This window comes from Urocitellus parryii, chromosome 4 (genome assembly GCF_045843805.1).
Source record: "Urocitellus parryii isolate mUroPar1 chromosome 4, mUroPar1.hap1, whole genome shotgun sequence".
Classification (NCBI taxonomy): domain Eukaryota; kingdom Metazoa; phylum Chordata; class Mammalia; order Rodentia; family Sciuridae; genus Urocitellus; species Urocitellus parryii.
Window position 1 is genome coordinate 60668536 of NC_135534.1, and position 15435 is coordinate 60683970.

General features: G+C 37.5%; 1 protein-coding gene and 1 non-coding gene across 2 annotated transcripts; both read right to left on the reverse strand.

Moving 5' to 3' along the window:
* Positions 1-5991: 5991 nt before the first annotated feature.
* LOC144254486 (olfactory receptor 52H1-like) lies at positions 5992-6939 on the reverse strand. The gene has a single exon (XM_077797720.1). It carries the CDS (start codon positions 6937-6939, stop codon positions 5992-5994), a length of 948 nt encoding a protein of 315 aa, XP_077653846.1.
* A 3669-nt stretch (positions 6940-10608) lies between these two features.
* LOC113178692 (U6 spliceosomal RNA) lies at positions 10609-10715 on the reverse strand. Its single transcript, XR_003300247.2, has one exon. It is a non-coding gene; the product is annotated as a U6 spliceosomal RNA (small nuclear RNA).
* Between the last annotated feature and the right edge of the window lie 4720 nt (positions 10716-15435).

Genomic DNA, 15435 nt, shown 5'->3' on the forward strand with positions numbered 1-15435 from the left:
TTCCCCTACTTCTCTTCCTGGCCTTACAGAATTGTCCTCAACTTATTTTCTATCCACCCCATCGATTTCCCCCTCATGCCAGCCTCCATGAGAAGGCTCTGGATTCTCACCACCATTAGAGAAAGCTTCATCCACCACAGCTAGCACATTTCTTGCACCTGAGGTCTGCTTCTGTGTGGGGTCCACAGTGGCTGAAGTTGGCTCAGAGCACCAATGGTCCCAGCTGCTAAACATAGGGATGACTTTTTGGATAAGATCCCTAGCAAGACACACTGAGACTCATGTCAGGACCACTTTTAAATGCTAGGCATATTGATTTACAGGAGAAGGAGTCACCATCAACCTATACTAAAGCACTAATAGTTCCCAACCTTGAGATTAAAAAAAAAAAATCTAACCAACTGTGCCAGAATTTGGGGAAAAGCAACTCAGGAAAAAGGAATAAAGACAGAATTGAAGTAATGCAGCTCATGTCAGAATTTGCATTTTATTTTTGTTGCCAAATCTAATATCACATACTAGCTACTTTCAAGACCATGATCACTTGTCTAATGTGCATTTCTCTATGGGGAACTTGAACTTGATTCTTTTTTTTTCATTTCACGTGTTTGTATGTTTACTAGGGTAATTTCTTGTATTCTCTTCTTGATCAAATTACACCAGGTGATTAATACTTAATCAGAGTTCCTGCTACTTATGGCTCAGTGTGAAGGTGCTGACTTTCCCCATAATCTGCAAAGGAAATGACATGGAGGCAATTGTTGAAGTACAAGCAGGAGCTCAGAGAAAATGTCCATGTGGGAATATAGGCTCTCAGATCATCATCAGCAGAAGCATGGCAGTAATTTAAAGCCTTGAGGCCAAATGAGATGAAGAGATAGAGAATGAACATAAAGAGCACCGAAGATCATACCCTAATGTTTAGTTGACTCAAAACAAAGGAACAGTGAAGAAGACAAATAAAAGGTAGATATAAAGAAGTGGAGGGGAAAAACTCACTGGAGCTAAGGGAAGAACATAATTTTAAAAGGAAAAATGTGCATATAATAATATAAAAAGTATATAAAACACTGCTAATAGTTCAAAAAATAAGAGGAATAGGACGCCTTGTAGCAACAATTTATTTAGCAACAAATTAAAACAGAATAATGCAGTGGTAATTGATACAAAATTTTTGTAGGAGTGTGTTAAGGAGAAAGTTCAAGAGATGCATTGAAAGCAGTGGCTATAAACAACTCTTTCAAGGAGCTGTACTGCAAAGGAAAATATAAAATTGAAGGCAATAGCTAGAAAGAATCTGGAGTCAAGAAACATATTAAGGTGGAAGACATGTTATCAGGTATTTATCTTGATGGGGACAGATGCAACTGAGTGAAAATCAATAATTCAAGAATATGAAGGAAATTGCTGAACCCATTTCTGTGGCACAACACATAGTAGGTGTAAACATATGTTTAGGTGTGGAGGCTGCATTGCTACAAGAAAGTGCTTACAAGTGTGTGTTAGAGAGACAGGTAAGAAAGGAGACAGGGAGAGAGAGAGAGAGAGAGAATGTTTGTATTATAAATTAAATTTAGGAATGGATCATAGCATTAATGCTGGCAAGAACGAGAATTAGGAAATGAGAATAAAGCATAAATGTATAACTGTAAAAGCCAGTAAGTTCGATGTATTATTAATGCCTTGAAGTTCAAAGACTGGATTGTGATTCAAGAAAAAGTAAGCGGACAATAGTAGGTGATGTGCTCAGGACTAAATATGCTCAATTTATATTAATAATGATTTGCCTGTATTTGAATCAATACAAACTGTGAGATTTTTCCAGATGTTTAAATAGCTGAGGTAGATATGTCAAGATTTTTGGAGAAAGATCACAGTCCTAAGAATCCAATTTTCCCAGTTATCTCTTATTCATACAATTACCTCCAAATGTAGTGATTTTAAAAGAATTTGTCATCATCTCTTTGATTTTGTGAATTTTCTAGCATCAATTGGGTACTTCTCACTTGGTTTCTCTTTCTCAACTGGCTAATCAGATTTTTGATAGAATCCTAATCATCTCTAAATTTGACCAGAATTGATGCTGGTTGTCAATTGGAACCTCAGCCAGGACTGTCCACCACATGGCCTCTCCCTATGATTTGGAATTCTCTCACCACACAGTGGTTGTGTTCTTGAAAGTGTCCTGTACATATTTAAAGACTCCAATGAAGAGGTTATAAGTTTTCTTACAACACTGCCTCAAATATCTCAGTATATCATATCCATCTTCAAGGAAATCAGTTAAGTCAACCCAGAAGAAGGGATGGGAATTAGACTGCACTGCCTGAGAAGGCAGATACTATTACAGGAAAGTATATGGGATGCAAGATACTGTTTTGGACATGCTTGGAAGATGTATCCTGTGAAAGTGCATCCTCTAGCAAAATAATACATATCTCCTCCTATGTCCAATATCCATGGATATATCTCTTCCGTAAGATGTGAACTCTCATTCCCATTATGAGATTAATTTAAGCACACATTTCATATGATTTGAGAAATGAGCAGTTATTACTTAAAACTGGATGAGGAAGGGAAAGAAGGAGTGGGCAAACACAAGTCTCTGGTTACAATGTTCCAGACAAATACAAGATATAAATTCTGGTATTTCTAAGGCACAGCAGGGTGAATTTAGTAACAACAATGTCTTATTTTAGAATATCTAGAAGAAAAAAATTTGAATATTCTCATCATAAAGAAGTGAAAAAAGTTTACCTTGATGAATAAATTAATTACCCAGATTTGATCATTGCCCAGTATACACATGAATCAAAATATCATCTTGTACCTTGTAAATTTGTACAATTGATATATGTCAATCAAGAAATTTAAAAACTAAGTTCTTGTTTTCAGTTCCCTGTACACAGTTCTTTGAATACAGTTCTTCTCAAACTGAAGTTCTGTAAGGTAAATAACTGAGTATTCTGACCTTTATATAGCCATATAGGATAGTGATGCTGAGACAGGATGCCTGCAATAGATACTTGTAGGTCGAAGTACAGGCGAGGTATATTAAGTCACTTGTCATTACAATTTTAAAATTCAGTCCAAAATGTAACAATATTCTATGAATAAATGTTACAGAGCAAGGCCAACTACACAGACAAGCAACCAAGGATGTCATCTGTCACTGGTACTTGCTACTGTGCCAGAAGAATTTCAGACACATCACACATAGTATCCAGAGTGAGTTGATTAGAAGGGATAGGTAAAGGAAAAAGGCGACATTCTCAAGGGAAAAAGTGGTTCCCCTGGGAAAGGAGAGGGACAGTGTATATTTCCTGCTCCCCAATTTTGTTGGGCATCTCAGAGAAGTTTCCAGAAAAGTCCTGCCTGTGTCCACCAGTTGACCTTTGATAACAGGATTGCATTAGACTTCCACGTCCTCACTGCACATGGTCTTACCCCATGGAGGGGAGATTTTACTATTATAATGACATGTGAAAGATCCAGGCAACTCTGAGTCATTTGGGTGCATGTTGAGGGGTTCTAATTGGGAACATGTTCTTACAAATTTTATGGTTAAGAGTGTTGCCTCTTATCATCTTATCTCCCTGAGTTCTGCAATGTGGTTGGTCAGTGTAAAGATCATGAAATCTTCCACTTCAGGGTAGCTTGTGTTCTTCTTAACAGCAGGGAGGATTCTTTAGGGCCTGCATCTCTCCTGCAGATGACATGTTGTTTACTAAATAATGTGACATATCCAATCGACCTCAGTCAGGCAGGGTTGCAGTAAATTGCTTATCTAAAAGAAGGCATGTGGAGGTCAGCACAGTAGGTCAAGTTTGTGGCATTATCTCCTTAACCTCACTGTACCCACTTCTCTCTCATGTCTGTCTCTTACCTACCAATAAGGATCCTAGCCCCCTTCCTGGGAAGGATTATGGAAAATTGCCTCAGTAAACTATGTCTTTTTTTTTTTCAATGAGAAATGACCTGAGTAACTTTCTCAGCATGTTGCCTGCCTGAAGAAGTTGAAGATTCAAAAACTTCTTTTCAAAGGACTATGCCCTTTAAGTAGAAGCTGATGGTGGTTTCATCTATGGATTTCTCTTTTTAAAAATCTATGAATATTTTATAGTTTTAATCCATTAGACAAAAGCCACACCCACAAATATCTCCCTGATTGTCCACTGTATAATTGTGGCTGAGAGTTATCATGTCAGAGGAGAATAATGCTAAGATTCATAGAAGTTCTTTGTCTAGTAGAAAATATTTACAAGGCACATCCTTAAATATTTCTGTATTCCTAGTAAATAATATTCTTACAAACTTGATCTATAGATGATACAACTCCCTAAAGCATTTTTTACTTGGAGAATTTTTCCTCCTGTGAAGATGCTGTGGGTGGGAAAAGCCACATTTATTAGAACCTAGCTAGGCTTGACTCTTTAGTATCTACCCTAAATTCTGCTTCAACACTGAACAATTTGATTATTATCTCATATCCTTTTATCTATACCTTATCATATGTGGCATAAAATCAGTGTTAGCACTTTCAAAACTCTACTTCCAAATCTCCTTAGCCAAATACAACAGTGCATTAGGCATATTTTCTAGATTCCATATTTTAGTTACAAGCAATTTGAAGGCTCAATTAGACTGGATGTGCAAGATGGCTTAATGATATGGCTGGTAGTTGTAGTTGTCTGCTGTCTGGGATTTCAATCGGGGACATTTATTAGAATATTTATAAATGGCTCCTCCATGTGTCCTGGGATTCGCACAGCCTAGTAACTAGGGCTAAGAAGGAGTCTACTAATATCAAGCCTTTGAATAAACCATGGTGGATTATGTGAAGGCTTTTATTAAACTAACACACAAAGCCCCCAAATATCACTTTTGTGAATATCATTTGTCAAAGATATACTAAGTTCAGTCCAGATTCAAGAAGAAAGATCAGAGTCCATTGATGTGGGACGGCAAGATGTACACCTTGCAGAAAAGCACAGAAGCTAGAAAATATCATTGTGGTCATTATGGAAAACACAATATGCCCTATCAAGGTACTATAGGCTTATCTATTATACACACTACATTCACCAGGAATATTGACAAGTTTTGTGAGAGAAAAACAAAACAAAACATTTTGCCAAAGAAAAAAAATCTTCAAGAAAGAATGACCCAAGCTAAAAAGATAATGCAACAAATACAGAAAATATTTTAATGATATAAGATTTTATGAAGTATTATGATTTTATGAGATTATATGAAATTTTAGGATGCATGAATAATGTTAGACAACAAGCAATTATGGGGAATATACAGGAGTGCTGTCTTTCCTTTAAGCTCCCCCAAATTATTACAAGAATCAAGTTTATTGGTTTTTTAAAGACCATGACTTTTCTGACATGAAAGGAGCCAGGACCTTGGTATCAGAATCACCTGGAGGATTATTAAAGAATGCAAAGGTCCACGGCCTGAGTGTAGAGCCTGGAGTTGGCATTTTCACCTAGATGTTCAGGTGATTCAGGTATCCACTATGTGTTTGGAAATAATTGCTTTAGTGGATTAATTTTCCCAGAGGATGCTTTAGAAAGTGTAATGATCCCATGTTATGTTTACCAACTTTCAGCTTCAATGTGCTCTACAAAGATAACCCAAATTATGAGGCTTTTCATTGCTTTCAACTTGTTTATAAATTGTTTATAAAAATCTTCTATTTTATATATAATCAATATGCTATCCTATACGTCTTGCATATTTTATCTGAATATGAGACAAAGATCTCCCTCTAATCTATCTGTGCATGAAAACATCTTCTTCAATTTTTAGCTTCTCTTCACATACAAATCTTTTCTTACTGCTTTCTCTTACCCATAGTGGATTTCTAGGATTTTATATAAATTGAAGTCAACATTATGGAAATATCAGCTTTTTTAAAAAAGTGGAAAAACCCCTCACATCACTAGTATTACTTTTTGTTTTTCCCATGCCCTCAATCTCATGTCATTGATTCCCTTTAGGGAACAGGAGGAGGTTGATTCTATCCCGAATCTGCTTGGTCTTCACCCCATAGATGATTGGATTGATAGCAGGAGGGAAAGTCACATAGAGGTTGGCAAAAAGTATGTGGAAGGAGTGAGGAATATTGTGACCAAAACGGTGGGCAAGGACGGAGAATATGGCTGGGGCGTAGAATGTAAGAATGACACCAATGTGGGAAGCACACGTACTGAGGGCTTTTTGGCGGGCATTCCAGGAAGGAAGGTTAAAGACAGCATGAAGTATGAGAGTGTAGGAGATACCAATGAGGATCAGATCTGACATGACAGTCATCACAGGCACAGCAAATCCATACCATATATTGATGGAGATGTCCGCACAAGCGAGCCGGGCAACACCTATGTGCTCACAGTATGTGTGGGGAATGACGAGTGTTCGGCAGAAAGGTAGTCGCTTTAATAGGAAGATGCATGGGAAGATGATACAAAAGCTCCTGCTGATAATACCCATCACAATCTTAGTAATAAGCTGATGGGTGAGAATCGCAGAGTATCTCAGGGGGAAGCAAATAGCAACATAGCGATCAAATGCCATGGCCAGTAGGATAGCAGAATCCATGGCAAAGCTGAAGTGGAGGAAAAACATCTGAGTAAAACATCCATGGAAGGTGATCTCCTGAGGACCCAGCCAGAAGATGCTCAATGTTTTAGGTACACACGTATTAGACAGGATGAGATCTGTAGCAACCAGCATGGAGAGGAAAAAGAACATGGGCTCATGGAGGCTGCGCTCTGTGAAAATAAGGCAGAGGAGGACACTGTTTCCTGCCAGGGCCACAAGGTAGATAATAAAGAAGGGAATCCCGATGCAGTGGTGGAAGGGCTCCAGCCCTGGGAGTCCAAGCAGAATGAACACGCCTGGATTGAAGCTACTCATGTTGAATGCCACCATTATGATCGTAGGTTGGAGGAATCTCAGAAACTGAAAATAAAAATTTTATGATATTTGGTTATCATCTTCAATAGAAATAGTATCCATTCACTTTCATTTCTCGGAAATGATTAGTTATCTTCTTCTCTTTGCTAGTAAATGTCTGCCACATTTCAGACACAATTTTAAGTCATAATAGAAGTGTTATTGAAACATTGTCCCAGAGACATAAGTCACAAAACTAAATAGTCTTGCCTCTGTATCAACAACTCAGAAAATTCTTTAAGAAAATGTGTGCATAGAATAATATTAGGCAGATACCCACTTAATTGCTAGTTAGGATTTGGAGCAAAGTTCAAGGTGAATTCCGAACCCTAGAGAAATGCCATAACTAATATGTAGGATCACAAGGTGCTTAACAAAGGCAGGATCAATGTCTAAATCCTTAGGTAAAACAGGGAGTCTCTTTTCTTTCTTGCTTCTCCCTCACACTAAACCATCTTCCCTGGTTCTCTTTACTGTTAAAGAAAAGTTCACCAAAATAAAGAGGAAAAAAAAAACACTCTTCCCTAAAATTTAACTTTTCAGTGACTTTCTCTGCCCTTCAGACATTCCTAGTCCAGAATAATGTTCAAGAAAAGGCAGACTATGTTTATCCAGGCTTAGTAATCCTAGCAAATCAGGAGGCATGTGGATTTCGAGTTCAAATGCAACTTAGTGAGGCTCTAAGCAACTTATGACACCCTATATCAAAATATCAAAATAATAATTTTTAAAAAGGTTAGGGATGTGGCTCTGTGGTTCAGTGCCCCTGGTTTCAATACTTGTGTTATGAAGGAAGAAGAAGGAGGAGGAGGAGGAGGAGGAGGAGGAAGAAAGGGAGGGAGGGAGGGAAAGGAAGAAAGAAAGAAAGAAAGAAAGAAAGAAAGAAAGAAAGAAAGAAAGAAAGAAAGGGAAGGCATACTAGCTGGGCAGGGTGGCTCATACCTGTAATCTTTGCAACTTGGAAAGCTGAGCAGGAGGATCACAAGTTCGAAGCCAGCATCAGCAACTTAACAAGACAACCCGTCTCAAAATAAAACATAAACATTTAATCCTTGGTACCAAAAGGAACGAAGAAAGAAAAGACAAAAATAAAAGAGTATAGTCTGATGACTTAGTATGTTAGATTTGCCTCATGAAAAGATGATCAAATCCTTCTCCCAACCCTCCAAGAAGAAAAACAGAAGATGGGGAGCCTGGACTTCAGGATAAGTTGCCCAGCAGCATTCTTCCCAGTCTAGTCCACTTAATGACTCATTCTCAAGTAACTTTCTTAAAACAATTGAGTCTTTTCCCAAAACTCTTTTGTAACATGATAGAAACTCTTTTTCTCTAAACTTGCTGCCACTCTTTTTTTTTCTCTCTCTCTCTGTGTCCCCTGAGTGTTGAAATTTTTCAGTGTTCTGTGCACATCTAACTGCTTTCTTGGTGAGAAACTTCACCTGGGAGATCTTCACAAATCCTGTGATTCTCACTGAGACCCCTATGTCGAATATTTTGAAGTCTATGGTCTTAAACACAGTGCTCTCTCCTCAGTCACACAATTAGTTACCCTATGCCTTCCATCATCACTTAAAAGTCCCACAGGTACACCCCACTCAGAATATTCCAAATTACCCCACTTCTCTGTCTCTTGCACCAACCCTGATTCTACTACATTGTTATATAACTCAACAAATGACAGCACATCACAATGTTTTTGTCTAGAAACTCTGACTCTATCTTAATTATATCTTCTTCACAAACTCCCTCCCCATCTTCTAAACAATTATCCTATCACAAGTATTCACCCTGTAAGTATCTCTGTGTTACATCCACTCATTGCTATCCCTTCACTGACTGCTCTACCCTATGGATCATTAGATGGCACCAAGACCTCTGCATCGGGCTCCTAATTCAAATGCATTTTCCTTTAGCAATTACAAGTTGGGGAGGGGTTGAAAAAAGAGCCAGAAAATATAAAGAGAAAATGAAAATAGTATTTAAAATATATCTCCCGGTATACTCCTTTTGGCTTACCTGCCATTAAGAAAGAGTAGAATGAATAAGAGTAGAATAAATCAGACATAACTTTCCTATGTGCATATATGAATACATGACCAGTGTAACACATATCTTGTACAACTACAAGAAAGGAAAGTTATACTTTCCATTCAAGTGTCCCTGGCTTCAATGCTGGTGTCAAAGAAAAAGTAAAAAAAAAAGGAGGAGGAGGAGGAGGAAAATAAAAAGAAGAAAAAAAAAGAAAGAAGGAAGGAAGGAGGGAAGGAAGGAAGGAAGGAAGGAAGGAAGGAAGGAAGGAAGGAAGGAAGGAAGGGAAGAAGGGAAGAAGGAAGGGAAGAAGGAAGGAAGGAAAGGCAGACTAGCTGGGCAGGGTGGTGCATACCTGTAATCTTAGCAACTTGGAAAGCCGAGCAGAAGGATCATAAGTTTTAAATACAGTGAACTTGAAAGTATATTCTTACTATTCCAAGAGAAATGAAAATGTGGTCTAAGGTCTATTGCAACTAGAGAGAAAAAGAAAATGGAAAATCTATAACTTCCGGATGGGAAGAAATGGCAGGATGAAGTCAGCAGTGGATTTCACCTGTGTGTTACTCAAAGAAAGCTCCACTTCATTAACAAAAGCTTTAATTACAGGAGAGGCCAATATACAGAGAAGCTTTGTCAAGAGCCCATAACACAGGATCCAGGGTGCCCACTTAGTACCACAAAATTGTGTGGAAGTTCCCTTTCCCACACCCTACCACACATGCACCCCATGCTATCTAAGGAGAGGAAAAAGGACAATACAGAAATTGAAAGGAAAAAATAATAAATAACAGTTATGATTATTAAATAACCAGAAACAAATACACTAATCTACATGAAATAAATAGAAGTTGTCAGAAATTTAAACAAGACAATCGAAGCATATATCTTTGTGTATGTGGGTTTACAGGGCTGAGTGTTGAACTCAGGGCTTCCCACATACAAGAACAGTGGTAAGTTATATCACTATCCCTATCTTCTTATTCATAAAAAGCAAACAGTTTATTTAGAATACAGTTGGTTTCCAAGCATACAGAAAGCTTAAAAGCCCTCTATGCATGCTTCTTTTTACTTCCTTCCTTCCTTCCTTTCTTTTATTTATTTCTTTTTTCCCTTTCTTCTCTTTAGTTCTACATGACAATAGAATGTATTTTGACATATCAAACATACATGGAGTATAACTTTCCATTTTTGTAGTTGTACAAGATGTGTAGTTACACTGGTTAGGTATTCATATATGCACATAGGAAAATTATGTCTGATTCATTCTACTCTTTCTTAGTTCCTTTCCCCTCCCTTCTATCATTTTCCTTTGTCTAATCAAGTGAATTTATATTCTTCCCGCTGCTTATTATGAGTTAGCATCTGAATATCAGGGAGAACATTGGTTTTTGGGGGATTGGCTTATTTCACTTACTATGATCGTCTCCAGTTCCATCCATTTACCAACAAATGTCATAATTTCTTCTCCTTTAATGGTATATGCACCATGTTTTCTTATCGATTCATCTCTTGAAGGGCCCCTACTTTGTTTCCATAGCTTAGCTATTGTGAATTGAGCTGTTATAAATATTGCTGTAGCCACATCACTTGTAGTATGCTGAATTTTAAATACTTAACAACATGGAATGTTTCACAAATTTGTATGTCATCTTTGCATAGAGACCATGATAATGTTCTCTGTATTGTTCCAATTTTAGTATATGTGTTGCTAAAGTGAGCATTCTCTACTTATTTTTAAAATTTTATTGTAACTATTTTGTAAAAGCCTAAATGCTTCATTCACTCAAATGATATATTTAACTCTTAATTTGTATCCATCACACAATTTATAAGCAGTAAATTATAGAATGTTGTAGAGAAGTAGATAATGGCAATCTGAATTAAGGTAACAATAGAGATTGAACTTCTGACATATAAAAAGATGGAACTGGTAGATCTTGCCTATTTTTAGAAGGATGATAGAAATAACAAACAAAGGTGTTGAAAATTTGGAAAGCTCTTTCATCTCCACGAACTTCCTAAAAAGTTTTTTTAAATTTGTTTATTTGCTCATTTGTTTATTTTTTTCTTGGATTCTGCTTTGTCTCACAATTTTAGAAATAATTTAAGAGTTATCAAAATACGCCCACCTGTTAGCTATCCACCAAGGACAGCAAATTATGTTACTTGGAAACACATTAACTGGCTGGGTGAATAGCATCCACTTTTTTACATCTCCAATACTTAACTCATACCTGAAGAATTTGCATAAAACTCTTCTAGACCTAACCAGGACCTGTGGCATTATTGACATCATGGTAGGATACAGTTCCTACATGACACTCTAAAGGCCTTCAGTTATTTTCTTTGCTTGGTCTTAAACTTCATGTTAACACCCCACCTCAAGTAAGAGTATTAATTGGAAGAGCTCACAGAATCCTCTCCCACGTCAAAAGTGAGATAACTTTGGTCCATCGACTATGTCACCCCCAATTTAACCTTCACATTTTGGGAATACTTCTGTCTGAAATCCTGCATTTGTGTTTGTTCTTGATATTCAGCTAAATTAATTGTCTCTTTTTTACTGGCTAACTCCCACTCACCTACCATCCTCAACAAGCTTTACTGACAAATATTCATACTAGAAATGTTCCTAAGAACTCATGAGGCCTTTTGCATTCTTGAATCAGAATGCTTACTGCACTATTTTAGTTTTGCTTTATTAGCTTTCTCATGTAATAAACAGTAAACTTTAATAGGACAGAAGTAAGTTCTCTTAGAACAGTTTTCAATAAGTATAGGGTGAAGAAATTAGCATAGGAGTGTCCTTGGGACTCCACACTAATTCATTTCATCATTCAATTAATACAGTTCATACAGGTTCACTACCCTGCCATTCACCTAGGTCTCTTTCCCAACTGTCCCTGCACAGCCTACCATAAAATAACACAGAGCAGTGTCCAGTGCTGTTAAACGTTTCTGGGAAGCAAAAAGATCTCAAAGAGCATGGGAACTTGCTTCCCTTATTCATGTATCTTCAACCTGATGAAGACTTTCACCAAAGGAATCCACTGTCACTACACCCCACTGAAAAATGGTCTGGAAGTAAGGACACAGGAAGATGTGAGAAATGATTACCTTCCCCACCCACCTTCAAAATTCTAAATAAAACAAAAGATCTGTAGCTTTGCATCTCCATGATTCACTCAATCTTCCTGGATATCACAAACTGTATATTTTCTTTAATGTATTAATAAGTCTTTGTCTTAGATCACAATCTCTTTGATCACACAATCCTGATTTTTGTCATTAGCAAATATTCTACTCATTATTACTTATTGATTGATCTCTGATTAATGAGTATTGTTCTCTTTTCTCCCAAGACTAAAAGTATGTCATGACACATTCTACATTCTAGCTCAGTCCCACTCAACACTAAACACAAGACACATTTTTCAGTAATATCTTTAATATAAAGTAAATAACTTATGGCTGGCTTTTATTTTAGATGCACTGATATGATGATCTTACTTCTACCCCCTTAAAAATAATGGGCACCCATGGTTGGTCTACGAATTGCAGAGAACTGCCTTTAAGACTCATCCCAGAAGACAAGTCCTCACCCCATTTTGTATGTTTGCTGCTCTGTGGTGTGAATGGGGAAATGGGCTTGTTGGTGCTTGCCCTCATCTTCCCAAGAAACAACAGATACTCCTTCACATACCTGTTCACAAATACAAGCACATGCTTATACTTAGGAGTTAAATGAAAAGTCTCTGAGCTGGACTTTCACATGTCAATCATCAGATGGCTAGTCCAGTCTGGAATGGGCCAACCTAAATATATCATGACTACTTATTGTCTTAAACATTTCTCATATTATTAGCATTAGAACTTTTGACCACCAGAAAAATCTAAAAATAGTTTAGGTAATTTAGTGTAAAGGACTCAGAATTAAGCTCCTCCTAGTTCCAGTGACACATGCCTGTAATCCATTTACTCAGAAGGCTGAGACAGGAGGATCACAAATTTTAACCAGCCTGGAGTCTTCACTTGACGCTGTCACAAAATGAAAAGCCAAAATGGGCTGGAAGTATAGATTAAGGGTAGAGCACTTTTCTAGTACATAGGAGGTCCTGAGTTCAATTCCTAGTACAAAATTTATTTTGAAAAGGAAGAAAGAATGAATATCTTGCTAGGCATTCCTCTTTGATTCTACTCTCTTCAGTAAGCATAAGCTCTAGAACTATGTTCAGGTTTTAACCTAGGCCTTTCTTACTTCTTGGAGTCTCCCCTTTCCCCACCTTCTTTGCTCTTCTTCCTCAGGCCCCCTCTGCACCAGCTTTTACTTCCTCCAAGAGTTCTCCCCTACTCCCCACAAAGTCATACCTCCGAGGTCCTGGTCCTGGAATTGTTTTTACAAAGGCAGGATTAGGAACAGAGGGTATAAAAATAAAGTAGGTCAAAGGCAGTCCACAGACAGAAGTGGCAAGGTCAGGAAGGACAGACAGAGGGACAAAAGGAACAGATGTGGGATCCAGGTCACAGTGGAGACGAACAAACATAGAGCCTAGAGGATTTAGCACAAAAATACCTCCCTTGTCTTCTCCTGGGATGAAAGACAAATTAGAAGAGAGGGCTTCTGAGACAGAGAGACTTATAAGCCCCAGTGATTCAAACAAATTAACACTCCCTATACTAGGAACTTATTCCTCTGCTAATATTAGTGACAGCTTGTATCTTAGAATCCAAAACCATAGTGTAAAGATGTAAATGTGTAAGTTCTTTCTCTTATGCATTTCAATGTCGATGGCCAACACCGCTAAAAAAAAAGGCAGATTGTCAAGAGAAAACATATCATATTTATTCAATCTGATTTTTAGTTGTCTCGGGAGATTTCAGAAATAAAGATCCAAAGACTCAGTGAAAACTGCATTTTTAAATTCAAGTTCAATGAAGAAGGGACAGCTGGGTAGAAATGTGATTGGACAAAAAAGGTAGGATCTCATGGTAACTAGCTGGGGAAACTTAATGACACCTGTTGATTCAGATTCTTGTTCGTCTGTATAACATTCCTTTCCCTCCAAGTACGTTCTCAGAAATTAAGGACTTAGATCCTCCTTTCAGGTGAGGTAGATGAGCAACCTCTCCAGGTTTTATGTCTTTCCTCCAGGGAGACTTTTAGTTTCTACGCTTTCCTTGAGGAAGAAGAATTTTAGTTTCTATGACATTTTTTTCTGGGGAGAAATAGGAAATAAGGAAAAGAGAGATGGATAGGAGCAGAGGAGACTTATTTCTGAGGCCCTTCTAATTTCTGGTATTTCAAAGTATTCAACATGCCACAGACCACACTTTAGGGTAACATGTTGTAATACCACTGGTAGCATAACAGAATCAAAATCTTACTGAGTTGAAATACTTCCCCTTGTGTCCTTAGATGACAATGCCCTGGAGACATTTTTCAGTGCCTGGCATTTCTACAGTTGTGAAGAGGCCTCTCTTTCTGATGGTTTCTTCAATGGCCAATCCTGCTTGGCATTCTTCATCTTGCCTCTGTGGTGAATCAGCATGGTGCTGTGGAATTTTATTTTTCTTTAAGTTGAATTATAAATCCAGGCTAAAACTCATTTGTTTTAACCCACTTATTGAGCATCTATTATGTGCTACCACAATTGCATTCAATAGGAATACAATAGTAAACAAGGCAGGTACTAATTTGGTCCTCAGGACTAATGAAGATCAGACATTAAAAACTAAATACAAAAGTAATCATCTCATCAGGACTTTGATAATCCTAAAATTAAAAGTACATGTGCCATGAGAATATATATAAGAAACACTATTATAGAATACAGTATTCAAGGAAAGATTTTTTTTCTCTTTTTTTTTTGTACAGGATATTGAACTCAGGGGCACTCAACAGCTAAGCCACATCCCCTGCCCTATTTTGGATTGTATTTAGAGACAGGGTCTCACTGAGTTGCTTAGCACCTCACTTTAGCTGAGGCTGGCTTTGAACTCACAATCCTCCTGCCTCAGCCTCCCAAGCCACTGGGATTACAGACGTGAGCCACCATGCCCGGCAAGGAAGGACTTTTAATTGAAGCCTAAATAAGAGGCACCAAGCCAATAACAGTGACTAGAAATTGTACATATTTGTGAAGCTGAAACTAGGCAAGTAATGGTGGGTATGTGGTCTTAATTCAATTATCAACAATTGTATCATTCTAGCCTTTTGGGACATTTTCACCAGCTTCTTCAAAATACAGAGCTAACTCCACCAAAATACCCTGAATATATTTTTCAGCTGAGTATATAAGAGAGATGGTGAGTTTAGGACATAAAACAATGGCTAAAATAATTTACTGTGAAATTTATGCTAGCCATCAACAATTATTTACAAGGCCATGAACAATAGCTGAGAGAAAAGATTTTTGTTGATGTTTGAATATACTTGAAAAA

What these genes read in the sequence shown, in the direction of transcription:
- LOC144254486 (XM_077797720.1), bottom strand. Translation starts at nt 6,939, where the DNA reads ATGGTGGCATTCAACATGAGTAGCTTCAATCCAGGCGTGTTCATTCTG.